Here is a 15,750-nt window from a genome sequence, read left to right on the forward strand (position 1 = left end):
AGCATGAGAAGATACAATAAACGAAAAACAAGAAAACAAAGTCAATGCTCAAAAAGGAGAGTTATGAAAGGATGATGTGATGGAGATGTGCCCGTCAGAATACAATAATTATACAGAAAAACATTTTATTGTATCCCAAATAAGTAACTTGTAATAATTAGCAAAACATTTTAAGTTTCAGGATTTTCCCACAGAAGATCCTATATGCTAGAATTTATCCTTCTTTGGTCAAAGGAACTTTGCGGTTGTAAAGAGAGCAGTATTTGTATGGACCTTGAATTTCGGTTAAATATTTGCATGTTGAGACTCACTTTCTGGCATCTTTGCACAGAATACCACAAAGCCATAAAATTGCTCAACAGATTTTTCGAAGGTCTCACATGGTCTGAATGCTTTGCTAAGTTGCAAAGCGCTTATTTTAAATCAAGGTCTCCAAAGTTCTAACATTTTCTGAGAAACTTTTTCAGAAGATTTTCCACCCTCTAGTTTCACAGTCGACTTTCACATAAGGACATGTTTTCCTTTTACTGCCATTTAACTACACAACAAATTCAATACATTCTTAAAGACCCAAATAGTAAAAGAACATACCACAAAAGAAGCACCGTCCATGCTTTGATTAAGCTTTGGGAACTTTGTTGCACTCACTCCCCGTGTTAGTCTCCCTCTAAGCTGACTGTCAAATAAATGCAAAATGTCTAAAACCTAACCTTTAAAAATTGTATTTACATGAAGATCAAAAACTCATAACTTACATAGAGGAATGTTTAATCGAATAATCTGTTTAAATCCTCAAACTTTACATATAATTTGCGGTTCAGAAACCAAGACCGAAACCGTGATAAAAATCTGGCATTATAGGACGTAAAACAGCGATACCCCAAACCACTACCACCACTGCAGGTGCAGCCTGATGAGTTCTCATTATTTACTTAGGTAAGAAAACTTGTTTTTCATTTCATAATTAAGGCTTAAACACATCAACAGCATAATATAGTTATTTATATTTTTTTAAGAGGTCAAGCTGTACATTTTGTAAATATTTGACATTATACCTATTTTGTTGTTTGTCCCGTGACAGTTTTGAACCAACCATGGTTGAGAGATCATGCCTGTAGTAAAAAGTTAGGCTAGTTTTATTAGCTCAAGATGGATAATAAGCCTGCGATTGCAGCCCCCGGCACATCAACTCACCCCACCCCAGGAACAAATCATAGCTCAAAGATCAAAGTCTGAACGTACACACGGATTTGGAGAATCCCCAATGTAACCTTTTAATCACTCTGATAAGAGAACGCTTGTGTAAACACATACAGGTGACTAATGCATAACAAAACACAGTACACCTTTAAGTGAACACGTCACAGAGTTACCAACCCTGTATAAACTTCCGTGATGGCTCATGCAAAATCTTGGTAAAACAGCCAAGTCACAGATCGCTATTGAAATAATATTCAAATGCAGAGATTAAATTGTGTGGAGCAAATCAAGACCACAAATGATTTTTTACATAATGAGCCACTTGTTAATTGTTAATTGAATGATCACCCCCTCCGCTGCACTGCTTCATCTAAATGAATGAACTGAAAGAACCGAGTGTTGACATTCCTCCTCGGATGAGGGGGGGGGGGGTGAAGGAGCTGCTTTTCAGGATCTGCGATGTGACCTACTTTTGAATTTGAATGGTTATGAAACAATAAGAGGGGAGAACATATGACCCACATATGGAGAGAAATGCACAGAGCACAAAAGGAATGGATGTTTAAGTGTGCCATGTACTGTACGTTAGTGGGTCAAAGCTAAGCTAAGGAAGGAAGAGCTTGTGAAGAGATTAATGAGTCAGCAGCCGGCAGGTGCATTCTTCCTCATTGTCTCCTTATCACTGTTTCCTGTCCGACTTCAGAGGCACCCGTCTCTCTTTCCTATAGGTTCCCCTCTGACGTCTAAAACACAGTTAAATAACTAGAATGGCCCTCAGCAAAGTATACCTCCACCACAATCATGCACAAGATAGTCTGCTTCTTATAGTAGAAATATAAAAGAAAAAGGGAGTGGACTGATAACCTTAATGTCAAAATAATGTTAATCTGTGAAACATAGTTATAGAAAGTGAAAAGAAAATCCTGGATTAACCACCCCTTAAGATGCATTCACACAAAATGCCAAATACCTCCACCAAGGCCCATCAGTCCCCTTAAAGTCAATCAATTCCCAACCAAATTGCATACACTTATAAATATCAGTGCCCACATATTTCATTAAGATACACAAACTATTCCCTGAGAAATTGGTGAACATTTCAACAACCAAATACGCCCTAAATTAAAGAAAGTAAAAAAGAAAATCCTTTGCCTGCATTCACCTCAAAATTTGACGGCTTCTTCCCTGACCCATACTGCATCCCTCACCGAGTTATGTTGTAATCTGCTCAGTATATTTCTGTGTAATGCTGCTAACTTACAGACAAACCTCCTTGGCCGATGTAACACACCAACATACAGACACGGGTGAAAACATAACCTCCTTTGAAGAGGTAATGGGCTGGAGTAGACATTATCAGCTTTAGACAGATGCACCCAGACATACTGACTACATCTCCTGATACTCTGTCTGTGCTGGTTCCGAGCAGCCAAATCCCCTGATATTTCCTGTTGGCTTTAGGACCATTCACTCAGGCCATAACTGGATCAAATCAACTGTACTGGACCGTACCATCCGACTGGGTCAACAAAAACCTGCAGAGACAACAGGCCGGGTCAGAAATGCTCACAAGCTACATGGCATGGAAACTGAGCTCTGATCTCTTCTCAGGCAGGATGTTTACCTGGTCTCAGAGTTTGATTTCCATACATCAGTTTGAATTTTTGCTTGCCTTTGTCCATCTGCTCTCTCATACACATTATTACTTATCATTTAGCTGATGCTTTTATCCATAGCGACTTACAATAATACACCCATCTTGGTCATGGCATGACAGTGCAACACACATACTATAAACAAGCTGAGCCAGGACAGATTAGTGGCTGCCTGTCCAACCCCTGGCCTAAATCTCAGAGCTGCTTGTTGCTCTTCATTACATAGACTCTCTCTGTCACACACACACACACACGCTGACTTTAACTAACCAACAGCACATGATGGACACTAAGTCTTTACTTCGATAATTGTCTTAAATAAGGAAACTTGAACTGCGTCACTGTGTCAACTGTGACACCAAAACAAAGAGGAGATGGATAAATAAGAGATGTGTCACAACCAACTGTGCAAACAAAGTGCTTAACAACATGCAAAAAGGCACTAGACTAGATGTTAAGGCGATTGTGAATTTAACAGGAAAGTGAATTGTGCATCTGTCTGATCTTCCCTGAAGCAAAGTCTTGTGATATTTTTCAGAGACGTTCAGAGTATTCTTGATATATGGCATGTGGTGCTGGGACTGGAGCTGGGTAAATGATGCAAGAAGGCTATGGAGACATGTAATTATGTAGTGACTAGGTTTGGGCAATAAAACTGTTTAGTTTAAAAGTTTAATTTTTTTCTCCTTAGTGAAAGTTGTGGTTTAAACTCTTCTTTATGAGCAGAGAGATAGTCATTAAACTTTATAAAAAAATAATAATGTTATTTTTCATGTTAATTATTGACTGATATATCTTGATATACATTTTTGGCCCAATCGTCCACAGCCTAATCATATGATTATAGAGAGTGAGCGAACGTACGAACGCACGTTTTTCCTCACAGAGCTACATCTCTGAGAAGAAATCCGTCATGCAGGCAGACAACCTATATATAACTAACACACCCTGCTTTACACCCAGGAAGAAAAACAATCTCGAAGAGGAACGTATAGAGAAAGAGCAGTGAGTATGGAGAGAGAGATAGGGAGAGAGAGATAGAGAGAGAGAAGACAGGACCCACGTGGGCAGAGGTGGATTGTGGGGCAGGGGATGTACCAGGGCTTGCCAGTAAAAGTAGGACAGCGCATCTGCCAGGCAGAGAAAAACATGTCGTCACTGGTTGGACGAGAAGGAGGAGGGGGAAGCAGAGCCTAAAAATCCAGCCTTAGAGGACTGACTGTATTTATATGTTGAAGTTTGCATGTGCGTCCTAATTTTCCTCCACATTAAAGCATAGAATAATGTCAGGCAGCAGTTTGTTCTAAAGCCTGCTGATCCTCCATAATCCTCTTCACTGGTGCATCCTCAGTGTAGCCAGGACACCGTGGCTGAACTGGTGAATAGGTCTATCACACACACACAGTCCCGCACCAGGCCCTATTTGTTACCACGTCACTGAGGTTATAACTGCCTTACGAAGACAGGCAACCGAAGTCCTTATTAGTGACTGAAACAGAAACAACGTCCTCTTTTCCCCTCTACATCCTCTCCTGAATTCTTGCACACACAGAGAATCTGTGGCTCTGTGCTTTCCCTGAACTCCTCCTCCTATGTAAACCCACAAACTCAGCTTGGGGCCTGACAAGATTTAGTTTGGAACAAGAAACCCTCTGACTTCTGAAATTTAATTTGTTCTGATCCACACTGTTAAATTCAAAACACAGATTAAGGAATGAACCGCCAGTGCCAGATGTCCTACAGACCCCTGTAAATTTGAATCATGCCAGCCAACGATTATTAGAAATTAAGTTGTCAGTGCATCTTTATATAAACGAGGTTATGATTACTGTGCCAATGTATCTTTACTCAAAATGCTTAAAATTCTAAGCAGCACAGAAAATGAGTTTAAACCTTGGTCCTGAAAACACATTTCTTTATTCGCTACTCTTCTTCTCATGGAGTGACATAAGGCCTATAAGATGGAGTTGGAGTAGCAGCAGGCTAATTTCTCTTAGTGCTTATATGCTGTGTGCTGACTTGCTGTATAGAGGAATAAAGATATACACCATAAACTGCCTCCCAGCAGAAACATTAAGGACCTTGCTTCCTCCTGGTAACAGGATCTGGGTCTCAACTTATCGAACTTCTCAGAGAAGGAAATCAGTTCTAACCGAACCAAACATCTGCATCAGAAAAGATTTGGAGTTGCGAGTATTTATTTATTTTTAATCCCTTTTATACAACTTAAGAAAGATGTGGAACTTGTTAATAGTTCCCAGCAGGACAATAACTTGGCAAACTTGAGGAGATGTGGAGTTGTTAGAACAACGTGTGTTAAATCAAATGTTTAACAACATTTAAACTTCTTCCAATTAATTCCAGGAAGTAATTTCTTTATTTAAAATACCGACACCTCAGTGTTTTGCTTTCAGTGAGGGTTTCTGCAAGACAAGAAAAACAAGAACAACTTTTAACACATAATCAGTTAGTGATGAATTTTGTTAATAGTCAGGCAGCACAGGAAGGTTAATCACTAAAACCAGCAGACTATAAAAGGATCTGCACTTAGATGTCTTTGGAGGGAAATAAATATAAGTAGTCAAATCAAAAAGTTTCAAGTTGCAGGTATTGGTAAAATTTGCTATGAACTCTTGCTATGGATTAGATTCCATAATTAATCCTCATTGCCATGACTTGCTATGTTAATTTCAAACAGGGAGCTGAAATAACTGCAGGTAACCGAGTAAAAACTTCATATATGACAAAATTGTATGATGTTTTATCATCTTGAAGCCCTGTTCAGGAAACAAAGTGCCTACACACTCATGCCATAATTATGTCCAGGTAGAACTTGATTGGTGGAGTATTATTCTTGTGAAAATGTTGTGGTAATAAAAACACACTTACTCATGCAGAGTAATTCCCGGCAGAATGACACCACTTCCTCCGGTGTCTCATCAGAGCCAGATGATCATAATCTTAAAGTCAATCCATACAATGGAAGTATACTCTGACAATCCACACTAGTTTAAGTTATTTGTGAACCTTGTTTGTCTTTCTGATCGACCTCTTTGACGCACATAAGTACTTCAATGTACACAGGAGCCTTTGCAGTGTGGATGAACAGACACACCTCTATTTGGAAATAAGCTTGTGGTGCCAAGTAGGCCAAGTCATCAGGTGGGAGAGCGACTGCTGATCCTGTAAGATAATATTCACCTAACAAGTCCCGGGTACTGAGTGACGTAGATCATTTTCATATAGAACCAAAACCTAGCAGCTATACAGAGCTAAATATTGGCCCTCTGGAATTATGAAAGTAACAATTCAGATGAACTGCTAATGAAACCACAATTGCACAACAATGGTACAGACTAGTCATATTCATAGTGTTAAAGTGGAAGTGGAACCTGACTTGAATAGATCGTCTGAGCACAACAACAACAAAAATCAACTATCGTGTAAATGCATAGACAGCAGCAGTCTCCTCCTTGTTGTGTTTTGTGCTGCATCTTACAACTGTGTTCATCATTAATGAAGTGATTTATTATTCCCTTGATTAATGGTTTGGCCTATTAAAACAGTTCAAATAGCAAGAACATTATTCTCAGTGAGGATTAAAATTTTAAAAAAGGTCAAGGTTCTACTTCACATTTATTTAAGTTCCTGGCTAGTAGCTACAAAATCCATTTATGATATAATCTGGGTTGACAATGGAAACCATACCAACAGTCGGACTTAACATCCGTTTCTACTGTATTCAGAACCATATCATGTATCAGTCTGTTAAATGCCTGAATAACATCGCATTCATCAGCAGTGAAATTAATTAAAACCAAGTCAAATACTATGATAAAACTCTGAGGGCCTCGGTTTGGTGGCAACAGCAGAGCTGTGACAGTGTCGAGCATCGCAGCAGTGTGAGTCAGACGGGGATCAAAGAGGTTTGGGAACATAACATCAGGAACATTGACTCTGAACAAAAGGACTGAAGGACGCAGTCATGTGATATAATGTAATTTGATAGGAAAAGCCATTTTTCCAGTGTAGGTTGGCGTGGGTGTGGACTCAACAATGCATGTGCACTCTTCATCAGTATGCATGCATCAGCAAGCACAGTGGGAGCACAGAAACTCATCAAACATTCACCCCGGTACACAGTGTCCTAACGTGCAGCGTGATGAAACACTGTAATGTCCCATAGGCACTACAATGTAAACATTGCACAACTTCCTAAAAAATAAACATAAAAATGACATGAATACTCTGGAGTGTTTCACACAGCAACATATTTAGCAAAACTGAAACAATGAGCCCATATTTTTTCCAATGTGTAGTACATATTTAATTATTTCAGCATGTGATATACATTAATGGGATCTTACACTTAGCAGGCAGGTTTTGGAAAGTAGATTTTAAGGCACTGGTATTATGGTGGGTACTTGAGAGCTGGTGGGTATGTCTATATGTGCCGGCTTTAGGAAAACATGCCCTCATTAGCTTTAGTACATAATGTTCTGTAGTAGTACTGTGTATCAGATATGAACAGGACCTGCCCTCTGTACATTGCCCTCACCCACACACAGACTTACAAAGGCACATGTACACAAAGACAGTTACACACTTGCTGCATACAAGACTAAGACGTGAACAAAGAAAAAGAGAAATAGACCAACACACTCACACACACACTAAAGAAGATTGAGAAGCACTCAGTTGCTCTTAAAGGTAAACAAAAAGAGCAGCGAGCAAGAAGGGGGAGGGGAGGAAAAGAAAGCCAGAGCATTTTCAGGAGGAGAAAAATAGTCCCCGTCTCTAGCAGGGCAGTAAAAAGCAAATGGTTTTAGTGCAGTCAACTATCCACAAGTAATTTAAACACACGACTGCGCTAAGATGCATGACAAGTGAAACAACTTAAGACTGAAAATCGTATACAATATTTAACATACAAATACAAAAAGTGCAACAAAACAAATTCTAACTGAAAGATCATTAATCAAACAGTTAATCAATTAAACGTCTCCTCTTTGCCATACCCAAACAACATTAGTATTCTGAAGCAGGTCTCCACCTTTAAGACCCAACAGTCTCCACCCTCAGAGTGCTATTCACTAGCACGGTAAACAGAGGCATTTGCTCTGTAACCACTGAAAGAGCCTCAGGCCATTGGCCCTCATTCCACTCACAGCAGGTCTAACTTTTCCTAAAAGACTATGTGAACAACAAGAACCAGCAAAGACGTTCCTGCTTCCAGGAAATAAAGAGAAAGTACTATCGTGATTTTCTTTGAAAAGTTGGACTTTTATAGACTACACCTCAGCCACCCAAAACATTTGGTCTTGCTCCTTTGATGACAAGCCTAGAAGTTAAAGTCACAAAACAAATGTTGTGGAGTTCAAATAATATGAACAAATACAGCTGCAGGGTCCTGGCTACCGTCACAAACAGAATGTTGTTCGGTGGGAATCTCATCTGGATTTGAGACTGCTTAGATCAATGAGCCATACCACTGAGCACATGCTTTAGATACCGCTGCAGATTTCACCTCATTTCGCCTCACATTAGATCTACCCCAGGCTCACTTAGACTACTTCACATAGCTCAGGTTATAAAAAAGACACAAGCGTAAAGCATCAACATACAGAGTCGTGCAGCTGGGAAGCAGAAAGGCCAGCAGGCAAAAGAGCTCAGAGTGCTCATCAGCTTCCATGGCCAGTGGGCAGGAACAATAGTGTGCTCTGGAGTGCCAGTCCAACTCTGTCCCCTCACATTAAACTAGGGCCGTCAGCCTTCAGTACTAAACTGTGGCATGCTACAACAACAACAGAAAGATGGACTCTCAGTTACTGAGACTCTGTTCTCTCAGCCAACAGTCAAGGAAGTAAAAAGGTTTCTTTCCAAAATGTAGGTCATGCATTTCAAAAGTTATAAAACATCCAATGACAGCTGCTCAGACTCAGTCAAAGTATTTCATTAAAACCCATATGTACATTGAACATGTACAGACAGCCAAAAACTGATGTATGCAGTTATTTTTTTTTATCATTATTTTGGATTTAACAAAGGATAGTTAGAGGTTTTTAATGAATCTGTTGGCACCAGAAGCTCAAGTTTATACAGTACATTTGTCTAGCTTACAGAGGAAAACACACTTTTCTTTTACTAACACTAATTACTAACAATAATTGACATTCATTGAAAAGTATAGTGGTTAGCTTGCGGCCATTGATTATTCTAATTAATCATTCTTAACTATAGCTTTGCATCAAGATGGATCCTCCAAATGTTCCATCTGTCCTTGCATATTCCTTTACAATGAGTGTTTGCTGTAACATTACAGTGAAATGCTGACATGAAGTTGCAGAACTGGTTCAGGACTTCAACGAATGATAATCCTGAATCATTTATCAAATCTGTGTTGACATCAATCCTGTGCTTGTCGTTACAATTGTGCTGTTATAAGGTAAATGTTAAATTTCTCATTTATGTGCTTAATTCACACATGTGATTTGACCTGGATATAAATCCATCTCTGGAAGACAAAAAACTATATAGGGTTACTTTCAGCTGTTACAGTCATATTTTCAGGTGTATATAGAGGAAAAACTGAGCCAAGAACAAGAAGCCTGAGATTGATTTGCCCATTGATTTTTGACATACAAGTCAATTGTTATCTTTGCTCTGACGGATAACCCTCTGTTTTGCTTTAGAAACATACAGTATAAGATGCCGTTCTTTGTATGTTAATCAATGTAAGTTAATCAAACAGAGCCCTTGTTTGACAAAGAGTACCTTAGATAGAAGAGGTACCTTAGCTCAGAAAGTTAGGCTAGTTAAGAAAGAATAAGAAAACAAGCAAGCTACATGGATATACTCCCAGCTCCTCACAATATATAGGGCTGGCCAATTAACCGAAAATGTATCGAAAACAACATTCATATCCTCATAACTACTTAATTTTGCTTGGTTAATACTTTTGCATTCACAAACTGCCGGGTTTCCACTATGTTCATTATGGGGGTGTCGATTATCTTCATTATAGAAATCAAGGTAAATGTTTGAAAAAAAACATGTTGATTTGAAGTCGTATCACCCAGCCCTAACAATATGTGCTATTTTAATTTACTCGATAATATGATCACTTTATACTGTGAGATAAAACAGTGCGTTTCTGGTATGCAGCACTTGGTCTTGTAAACAACTCAAAATGCTTTAAATGGCATGCAGATGGGGAAGACTGGAATTTAGCTGCCGACCTTCTGGTTGGCGGACGAATGCTCTACCCCCTTAACCACAGCCGCCCTGCTCCTTGAAAGGTGGTATAGCATCATACATGACTGGGTAATGTTGCTCAAGTCCTCTAGCCTACCCATAAGTCAACGTGAAGTCAGAATATGGCAACATCCTGTTACTATAAATAAAATTGGGTATATGTTAGGTACCAGAGAACTACATCCATACATTGTAATTCTTCCTTCACCCTTGCAATGAGTCACATTATTCACAAAGCCCAGGTTTCCAGCAGTACAATACCAGAACAACAAAGGGTCATCTAATGAATGCAGAGTTAAAGAGGAGAGATGAACGAAGCACATGTAGAGACACACATGCTGTAAATCACAGCAGCCACATGGTATTGCAGGGCCATAAAAGTTACAGCATGACTGCAGGATTAAATGAATAGCTGGGAGGTGATGAGCTTCAGGAAAAGGCTAAAGTAAGCAACATCAGCGTGACCAAAGGCAGGCTTTGTTACCTCCATTTCACCTTCATGTTCCGACACTACTCCCTTTCCAAGGCTGGAATAACCAAAAACACACAGAGCTGTCTTTGTTTCTTTGACATTTGCTCTCAGTGCCCAGTACAGATGCCAGTGAGTATCTACCAGTCGGAAACACAAGCAGTATGACAGGCTCCATGGCTACAAGCGCACATTGACTAGGAGGATCTACTTATGCAATAACTGCCTCAAAAAGGGAACTTTTACAATGTGGGCTGAACACACGAGAGGGTCCTCTAGCTATAATGTGACTTGCTTCTTTGTACACATTCACATGGATTGAAGCAAATTACTTGTACTCACTACTGCGTAGTGTGTACTACATGCAGCCTGTTCTTCTGTGCACAGAGAGGGAAAATAAAGAGACATGAAGGGCAAGTCAAAAACTTTCACAGGCCCATCTTAACTGATGTGGCCCAGTAGGATTTGTTTCAATATGCAGAGAGACGATCTTGTCCTTCCTGGGACACAAATTTCTGCGAAGCTACCTATACGGGGGGCACCCTGATAGTCAAGTGGTTAAGACACATACCACATGGGTGCATCCACCTTGAGCAGACGGTACCCTGTTTGACTCCCAGATGCAACTGTACTTTGCTGACATTCAACTCAAGACCACAAGTTTACTAGATTCCCACAATTTACTCTCATTGTGTTTTTTTTTCTGATTTCATGAGCAGGAAAGTTAGATTGGCTACATTCTCTCAGCAAAGCTGTGAAGAGTAAAGCCCTCTTTAACATGAGGTGTCATGCTGCCTTTAGAGCAGTTTTTCCCAACCGTGCAATGGCTATCCATAAGTTTTAATGAACAAAATTAACTGAGTAAAGCTTGTGTGTACGAGGCATTAGCTGACTAAATATTTGCTTTTGGGTCATCAACTGTCTGTTTAGGGTCATCAACTGTCTGTTTAGCTACATGCTACATTTGCTTATTGGTCACAGTCTTACAATCCCCTTTACCATCAGTTTTTTCTGTTCAGATCTACACTGATCTCATACATGGTCTTGGTGGAATCCAACTGATCGAGTTCAGGTGAAGTAATGACTTCAATCCCTACATTCAGACAGCACTTACTCATTGTGATCTTTCTTTTGAGCATTTCCAGAGACAAAATGTTTGTTTTGCAAAGCAGAAGTTAACATTTGCTGAAGAACTGGAAATGGGAGTTGCGAAACCCTTATCTACAGCACAGGTCAAGTACGAGTCCCTATAGACCATGACATCCTATAGATGGTTGTGGAAAAAAGACAGGTTAAACAAGCAATACCTTGTGCTCTTCTCATGGCTTGGTGCCAAAACATAAAGGATAAACATCAAAACACAAGCAGTAGAGGCAAAAACATTCCACCAAACTCTAAAGACATTTCAACTCAAAGTCATTAAACCATGTCCACTTGACAACATCTCTGTCCAGATGAGAACACAAAAATGACTAAAAACGCTCAAACAAGCAGCAAGTAGGCGCCAATAAAGTCTCCATCAACAATCCACCAAATACCAGAGAATAGCGCGAGGCCCAGAAGCAGGGGAAAATTTTCTTTTACAAAATATCCTGATTAGTATGGAACCGGCGTAACATTAATTAACAGCACTGGGTTGACAACTTTATTGCACCTGCACATATTGAGAGAATTGCAAAGATTTGTTATGCTACAGCAAATAAAAGAGTGTTTGCAGTCTAAGGGGAATATATTAGAAAATCCCAGCTGGACATTTTGCTACAGTTATCTCATGAGTGCTAATCACATTACATAATAATAATCTCCAAATGGCTTTGACTGGTATGACAAGGGACAGAATGAGAGAATGACAAGACGTGCAGCTATTTCTGTTTAGCATCCTCCTGAGCAAATGCAATGATTGCAGTCCAGTTGTTTACGTTGCCTCGTTGGTAGTTTTACAGAATATACAATTAGATGTCAACTGTTGAGGTTAAACAACATTGAGTTCGATCAGTGTGTAACCAGCAATAAGGGTTGTGTTGCTAACAGAGAGGAGTGCTGACACACCACATTCAGCTAACATCTCGGCACTGGACTTAAAATCTTAAAAAGGGGGAGAAAGTACATGTCTGTGGGGAGCTATCATTACTGACAATTAAGTTGGCTGTGAATGTGTACCCTCACACAAACACACCTGAAGTGCACATTCACACACTTCTGACACTAGTGATGCTGAAGGCTTCAGCCTGCCACAGCAGTGCACAGTAAGATCCCTGTTGCTGACTACGCGAGTGCAGGGGCAGCATTAAACACAGAATACATTCTGCTATGCCTATGGCCTTTCAGTAATGAAGCCTACTGAGGTCAAGACTTCACGTAGCTACAAGATGTCAATATTAGCCAATGTCATTTCATAAAGGACAGGTTGATTAAAAACAAGAGTTGAAGCACAATGACAGAATGTGCCCCCCCCCAAAGTGATTTTTCACCAGTCCCCCACTAAAGGGCCGCTTTCTATGCCTGAAATCGCGGCTGCCTTGGAAACCTTTGGATTACTGCAAGGATTTCCTTCACTGTTTCGCTGTTCCCGCTGGGACGTGTGAGAGTTGACACGGAGGAGTGAGAAGCCATCAGCAACACACTAAATAGGGTTTGCATTAGTAATGTAGTCTGTACGTGTGGCTGCATAGTCAATTAGTCTGTAGGAAAGTGAAAGAGTGCACCAGCGTTTTATAGCAATCAAACACTGGAGATGCACAGCTGTAATCAAATCCACTTGTTATTGAAGATTGAGAACAGTCTGATATGTAGATTTAGTCTTTGGACATTTCTTGAATTAACATGACTAACAACATCTTTCTTGATTCCTGTGGTAGTTGTTTCGCAGGCAGAAAGTAGAACCCTGACTAACTGTTGGGTTTTCATTCCTTACGTCTTTGTTTGTCCTCTACAAAGACAATCAGCCAGGATAAATCCTATCTGAGCAATACATGAAACCTTTCAAAATTTATGTGAATGTGATGATTCTTCATAAAAAAAAGGTACAAGGGTTACAAACTAAGAGGTGGATGCATCATCTGATTCTGTTTGCAATCCATCAAGTCCCCTAGTGTTCTTCTTTTCAGTCTGACCAAATATTTAGACTTATTCATGCCAGTTTGCCTATTTTTTTGTAAAGCATGAATACTGTGAATAAAATATAGCAGAGTTGCACAAGAGCAAGTTTGACTTATTGATGAAGACATTATGTTACGCTCATACTTCCTATGATAATAAATAAAATATGAGGACTAAGATCTGCTTCCGAAGCTACGCGGAAGCAGGGAGGAGGGGAAAACCCTACTGGATATAAAGATGGGCACTCAAGTCTGAATGAAATCCATTATGACCATTAGGCCAAAGTTATGGCTGCAAAATCATTGTTAACTCTTTACTGGCAGCGCGGGTATTAGCTTGATAATTTCCTGGAAACAAAACGCAACAAGTCTACAAATACAACATGGTGTCTGCAAGAGCTTAGTTATCGGAGTTTTAAAAAGTATTGTTTTATGATATAAATAACTTATTTTTCAACTAACTATGATGAATAAGGTTATATGCTCTACCAAAGAAAAGTCATTCAGTTTCTATATTGTCAAGAAAAGAGAATTCTTTGTGTAACTCCAAGAGAAGCTCCTGAGCACCTGAGTCACCTGTCATGATAAAGGAGGCATGTTAGCTGCTCTGATAATCCCATTTCACAAACCCTGTTAGTTTCACCTGCTCCGTGCTTGTGAGATTAAACAAATTCATTAGTTAGGTTCATCTAGCTGATGTCACCCCTCATTTTGGATTTGGTCAGTTTATTTACACAGAAACCGATCAGTGACATCTGTAAGTTGATTATTGATTATTTTTTAAGTTGATTGATTATTTTTTACCATTTTTCCTTCACCCACTATTGAAGAAGTTATTTATTAATTAGGTAAACAATGGCAAAATTTCTACATATTATTTGCTTGAATACAGAAAAATGCATTTCTTTCCCAAGCTTGTTGGATAAATATATTCATTCTGGGTTTATATTTGTAGCCCAAAAGGAGAAAACCATTTAAAGTTGAAATTAACTAGTTGATGGTGTAGCTGTGGCACAAACTCTTTAGGTGGACAATCCATTTAATTGAAAAATAAGACATGACGTAATAATTGTTAGTCGAAGCATCAAGTAAAAGGTAGAGGAAGTTATGCATGCAGAAATATAATTCTAGAGAAAGTAGCTTGTCACTATTAACATACAGAAATACTGCCTGCTCAGCCTGATTTAAACGGTTTAGATTAGTTAGCTGTGTTGATGTTCAACAACAACAGAGAACCGATCTACGAACACATCTGTTTGTCAGCCAGTTACGACACTACACAAACACATCCAGGCTCTCTTCTCCAGTTGGAGGTCAACTACACATCCCACAGTGTCAGCTAGACCGTGTTAGCTGAGCAGCTGCGGGGGATGGTCGCACTGATGAGCGGCGGATATACAACAATAGATAACAATACATGGAGAAAAACGACGTGAAAGACGGTGCAGTGATCACCGAGCGTGTCTCTCCTGCAGGCATGTGTGGTAACATGTCGTCGGTGATGTGGGTGGAGGCGCTAAGCTTACCAGCACAGGAGGGCTACAACGAGGCACACCAACAAAACGCGCAGCCTCTTCATTATCTTCCCGCGGGGACCAACATCCTCGCTCTTTGGGCTCTTTTCTGATCCCTCGCGGCTTCACAAAATCCCCCCCACCCCGAAGAACAAGCGCACAGTCTCTGCTAATCACAAGTTAGCAGGGCACCGTATTCTGTGGCTAAGCCCCGCACTTTAAAGCTCTGCTAATTGTCATTGTGCGGCGCTTGTCCGCCTCTTCCCTTGCTTTAGCAGCTACTGCTGTTGACGGGCAACTGCGCTCTGGGTAGGTTCAACCCACGCCCCGCGTCAGGCCAATCAAAGAAGCGGCAGAGGGATCGGTCGGGCCAATCGCATGGAGAGGTTGCAGCGCTGTGTCTGGAAGAGAGCCCGCCCCCCCTCCCCGCTGCACTGAAGATGTGGAGCAGAACGCGTCACCTTTCTGATATGAACCCAACACAGCATTAAACACACAGATGTGATCACTACCCACTGGTCTGTCATGTCTCACTCAAACAGGGCTGTGTTGATGCATGT

The 15,750-nt window shown here is 40.2% G+C and overlaps 1 protein-coding gene across 3 annotated transcripts in view; it reads right to left on the bottom strand.

Moving 5' to 3' along the window:
• The window catches only part of suco (SUN domain containing ossification factor), a 42,062-nt gene extending 26,555 nt beyond the window's left edge, over positions 1-15,507 (bottom strand). For 2 of the 3 annotated variants that reach the window (XM_034584247.1, XM_034584248.1), the window contains exon 1: positions 15,203-15,491. In XM_034584247.1, the coding sequence (XP_034440138.1) occupies positions 15,203-15,255 (53 nt within the window). In that variant the 5' untranslated portion in view covers positions 15,256-15,491. Of the gene's footprint in view, positions 1-15,202 lie in introns of all 3 variants that reach the window. The other variant, XM_034584249.1, reaches the window with a different exon arrangement.
• Between the last annotated feature and the right edge of the window lie 243 nt (positions 15,508-15,750).

This window comes from Hippoglossus hippoglossus, chromosome 4 (genome assembly GCF_009819705.1).
Source record: "Hippoglossus hippoglossus isolate fHipHip1 chromosome 4, fHipHip1.pri, whole genome shotgun sequence".
In the NCBI taxonomy this organism is placed as follows: Eukaryota; Metazoa; Chordata; class Actinopteri; order Pleuronectiformes; family Pleuronectidae; genus Hippoglossus; species Hippoglossus hippoglossus.